The 5138-nt window shown below is 48.9% G+C and overlaps 1 protein-coding gene across 1 annotated transcript; it reads right to left on the bottom strand.

Moving 5' to 3' along the window:
* Window positions 1-394: 394 nt before the first annotated feature.
* On the bottom strand, window positions 395-1345 carry LOC125628460 (olfactory receptor 6N2-like). The gene has a single exon (XM_075122310.1). It carries the CDS (start codon window positions 1343-1345, stop codon window positions 395-397), a length of 951 nt encoding a protein of 316 aa, XP_074978411.1.
* Window positions 1346-5138: the final 3793 nt, after the last annotated feature.

A 5138-nucleotide genomic window follows, 5' to 3' on the forward strand; every position in this document is an offset into this window, starting at 1 on the left:
GTGATTCATGATGCATATATCTGTCCCAGGGCATCCCTGTAAAACTCAGTGCAACCCCGCTTCCCAAGCCCTCTGCCAGCTGGCAACAAAGGGTCCCTGGGCTCCAGTAGTTATACTGGTATAAACCCTAGTGTGGACGCCATTATACTGGGATAAAGGTGCCTTATACTGGTATAGCTTATTCACCTTCCTGCATGGGAATAACCATCCCAGTATAAAGTACTGTATACCTATATAACTATGTCCCCACTGTGGGGTGGGGGGGGGGGGGGGGGCTTGTGAGTCTCATAATCCAGATCCAAGGCTTTTGGGTCTAGACAAGGCCTGAGGGTGTTAGCCACCCTATTTCTACTTTGGGTGCCTGGAGGCTCTTGAAAAATCCCAGACTAAGTGACTAGCCTGAGGTCACACTGGAAATCGGTGGCAGTTTCATGAGATTGCCAATTGCTTCCTGAATATCTTTGTTCCTCAAGCTGTAAATCAGTGGGTTGAAGAGAGGGGTTAGAACTGCATAGACCACTGCCACCACCCTGTCGTGGTATGAAGGCCGGCTTCGTGCTGGGCGGATGTACATAAAACCAGTGGTGCCGAAAAAGGCCAGGACCATGGTCAGGTGAGAGGCACAGGTGGAGAAGGCCTTTCGCCGCCCTTCCGAACCCTGGATCTTGATGACAACGCTCAGGATCTTCGAATAAGAGAAGAGGATGAGGGCGGTGGGGCCAAGGATGACCAAGGAGTGGAGGGCAAAGTCTATGGTGGTGCTGGTGGACACATCAGCACAGGCCAAGCGGAGCAGCGAGGGGAAGTCGCAGAAGAGGTGCTCTATGCGGTGCGCCTCGCAGAAGGGCAACATGAAGAGCAGGATGATTTCTGGCACAGGCCACATAAAGCCACACGCCCAGCACCCTGCCACTAGCCAGAGGCAACTCTTGGGGGTCATGGCGGATGGGTAGTGCAAAGGCTTGCAGATGGCCAAGTATCGGTCGTAGGCCATTGCCGTGAGCAAACAGGCCTCTGTAATACCCAATGTATGGAAGAAATACACCTGCAAGAGGCAGCCCCTGTAGGAGATGGGCTTCCTGCTATCCAGGAGGTTGGCCAACATCTTGGGGATGGTCACTGTGGTGTACCACACCTCCAAGAAAGACAGAATGGCCACAAAATAATACATGGGGACATGAAGATGCGGGTTGGCCCGGATAAGCATCAGAATGACAGTATTGCCACCAAGAATGAGTAAGTAGGTGAACAACAGGAGGTTAAAGAGCAGGAGGTGAAAGCGCTCGAGATCTGGGAACCCCACCAGGAAAAATTCAGCTTCCCATGTCTCATTGGTGGCTTCCATGACCCCCGCTGGGCTGATCTGTAATGACGGCAAGGTAATAATAACAATATCTAGTGCTTTTCCTCAGTAGGACCCAGTTGTCCTGTGTTCCAGTCCCGCACACTAGCTACTGGGAAAAAACAATGTGGAAATAAGTTTTTGGCACCAGGTTAGAGCACAGTGCACAGGCCCTGGCTTCTTCTGGGCCTCCAGCGGGAGCTCAATCCCCCCCTCAACCCCAACCCAACCCCTTCCCCTAAGCCCCCACACCCGGCCCTCCTCTTCCACCCAGTTCTACCCCCTCCCCCGAGTGTTCCCACTACCCCCCCCCCCAGCCTCCTACGTTCTACGGAACAACTGATTGATGCTGGGAGGGAGGGAGGGGAGGAGTTGATCGGGGGGGGGGCTTCTGGTGGATGGGAGGTGCTGGGGGGGGAGCTTGTCTGCCAGTGGGTGCTGAGCACCCACTAATTTTTTTCTATGGGTGCTCCAGGAGTTGGTGCCCATGCCACAGTGTTATAAAAGGGCATTTTGCAGACTCATAGAAGTGTAGGATTCGAAGAGATCTCGAGAGGTCCTCTAGTCCAACCCCTTGCATTCAGACCATTTCTTCCCCCCACAGGTGGAGTGGGGACTTGAGCCAGCCCTAATCGCTGGGCTACAAGTTATAAGGCAGAACCTCTCCCATATTTTGGGTAAGCTCGTCTACAGGGGTCTGATCCGGCGGGTGAGCTCAGAGCACACTTGCAGGATTGGGCTCCTCCCATGTGTTAGGCAGAGGAACACTGGTCTGCCCCCAGTTTGTGAATCTCTCTGGGGCCCAGGGAGCTGGACACCTGGCATGGGGCTGCCATGCATATGCTCAAAGGCAGGGACAGGAAGGTTTGGCTGCAAGCTTTTTGGAGCCAGGCAAGTTTTAGCACCTGTGAATTGTGAATTGCATTGAGGTCTGAGCCTGGGATTTAGGAGCCTCAAGTGGGCAGCTAGGTTCCTAAATTCTTTTGTGAATCCAGCCCTAAGTGACCAGCCCACGGTCATACACTATGCAGATGAGTCAGTGGCTGGGGAAGCAGTGTGAACTAGTGAATAGTGCCCTGATGTGGGACTCAGGCAGATCTGGGGTCTATTCCAGTGCTCGGCTGGTGCTCATGGGGCAGTCACATCCCCTTATTGTGCCTCAGTTTCCCCATCTGGATAAAGGGCATAAAGATACTCACCTCCTTAGTAAACCACGTTGAGATCTGTAGATGAAAGAGTGGCATATTATTAGCATCAGTCCAGTCCACATTTTTAATGCCATGTAAAATGAATCTCATAATTTAGGAGGGGAAAAAAGAGGAATTAAGGGACTGGAAAAGAGACGACTAAGGGGGGATATGATAGACGTCTATAAAATCGTGACTGGTGTGGACACAGTGAATAAGGAAGTGTTATTTACTCTTTCTCATAACACAAGAACTAGGGGCCACCAAATGAAATGAATAGGCAGCAGGTTTAAAACAAATAAAAGGAAGTATTTCTTCACCCAATGCACAGGCAACCTATGGAACTCCTTGCCAGAGAATGTTGTGAAGGCCAAGACTATAACAGGGTTCAAAAAAAAAACCTAGATAAATTCATGGAGGATAGGTCCAACAATGTCCAGGATGGGCAGGAAAGGTGGCCCTAGCCGCTCTTTGTCTGAAGCTGGGAATGAGGGACAGGGGATGGATCACTTGATGATTCCCTGTTCTGTTAATTCTCTCTGGGGCACCTGCCATTGACCACTGTCAGGAGACAGGATATGGAGCTAGATGGACCCTTGGTCAGACCCAGTATGGCCATTCTTATGTTCTTATGACTGATTTTTTCCCCCTGCTCTGCATCTTGTGTAGTCTTTACACATGTGCAAAAGGGGGGGGGATTTTACACAAGTGTAAATAACCGCACAAAGTGCAAGGCACAGGAGTCAGATGCCCAGCAGTTATTCACACATTCCAAGGCCAGAAAGGACCACGGCGATCATCTAAACTGACCCCCGGTACAACACAGGCCAGAGAACTGCCCCCACAATAATTCCTGAGCAGAAAAACATCCCATCTGGATTTTAAAAAGGCCAGTGATGGAGAATCCACCACGGCCCTTGGTAAGTTGTCCCAATTGTTAATTGCTCTCAGTTAAAAATGTGAGCCTTATTTCCAATCTGAATTTCTGTAGCTTCAACTTCCAGCCATTGGAAGCTATATTGAAGAGCCCATTATTAAATGTTTGTTCCCCGTAGAGGTACTGGTAGACTGGGATGAAGTCACCTTTGCTTTGTTAAGCTAAATAGACTCAGGTCCTTGAGTCAGTCACGACGAGGCAGGTTTTCCAACCCCTGGCTCTGCTCTGACCCCTCTCCAATTTATCAACATCCTCCTTGAATGGTGGGCATCAGAGCTGGACACAGGATCCCAGCAGCGGTCGCATCAGTGCCCAATACAGAGGTAAAATAACCTCGCTGCTCCTACTCAGTAGTCCCCTGTTGATGCATCCCAGGGTCGCCTTTGCTCTTGTGGCCACAGCGTCACACTGGAAGCTCTTATTCAGCTGATTATCCAACACAACCCCCAAATCTTTTTCAGAGTCGCTGCTTCCCAGGAGAGAGTCCCCTATGCTGTACCTATGGTCTGCATTCTAGGTTCCTAGATGTATAGATTTGCATTTAGCCATTAAAACGAACACCATTTACTTGCTCCCAGTTTAACAAGTGATCCAGATCTCTCTGATCCGTCCTCTTCATTATTTACCACTCCCCCAAGTCGTGTGTCATTTCCAAACTTTTTCAGTGATGATTTTAAGGGCTCGTTCAGGTCATTGATGAAAATGTTTATGTTAATGACTCTCAGTCTGAGGCCATAAACAAACTATCACCAAGGGCCCAAAAGGTTCTGTGTTTTCACCCACTGCTAATGCATCGGGCATAGGACCAGGTTGTTAGGGGCTTATTCCTTCACCCACTTACTTCCCTGGTCCTTCTCACATGAACAGAGAGCAACAATACCCGAAGTCCAAAGGTGCAAACAATTTGATGTTTATTGGGGTGAACTTCCAGCAAGCATGATTCCAGTTTCCTTCCTTAGTGTCCCCCTTCCCAGCTCTGACACCACAGAGCCTTACCTGTGTCCCTGTTCCTATTTCCCCCCCTTAGCAAAACATGATTCCAATTTCCCCATTCCTGTTCCCATTCTCCCCCACCCACACTTCCTGATTGACTGCAGACTATATAGTAAAACTTGAGTTCAGCTTAGCTATACCTTAACCTATCATTTTACAGAAACTTAACTAACCAATCCTAACATATTGTAACATGATTATGTAACCAATTATATCCCACCACCTTAATTAGTTTACACCCAGCAAAATTAATTATACAGCAGACAGAAACAATCACAGAACCAGACAGAGACCATGCAAATAAACAATAGCAAAGTGGGAACTATAATGACAAAACAATAAAGGAGTGAGGATTTCGCATCCCAGCTCTTGATAAGTGAGTTCTTTCCAGACAGGATGCTATCAAACTAAGTTTCCTTTTACATCTTCCAGGCACTTCTCTTTCTCTGGAGGCGATGGGCATTATCAGGACAGGATTGTATCCTAACAGCCCAAGAGCACCTTCTTTCAGTGGGACTAGTTTGGGATGTGAGGATGTGACCAGTCGCTTCCCAGCTTATGGCTGCCTCTGCTGCTTAGCCAAAGGCCTTAGCCTAAGAACAGGGCCTCAGACTGTCACAGTGAGAAAAGGCCTTATACAGTCAGACAGTGATTTTGATTCTTTCTTTTATACCTCGAT

Source organism: Caretta caretta, chromosome 23, assembly GCF_965140235.1.
Source record: "Caretta caretta isolate rCarCar2 chromosome 23, rCarCar1.hap1, whole genome shotgun sequence".
Classification (NCBI taxonomy): Eukaryota; Metazoa; Chordata; order Testudines; family Cheloniidae; genus Caretta; species Caretta caretta.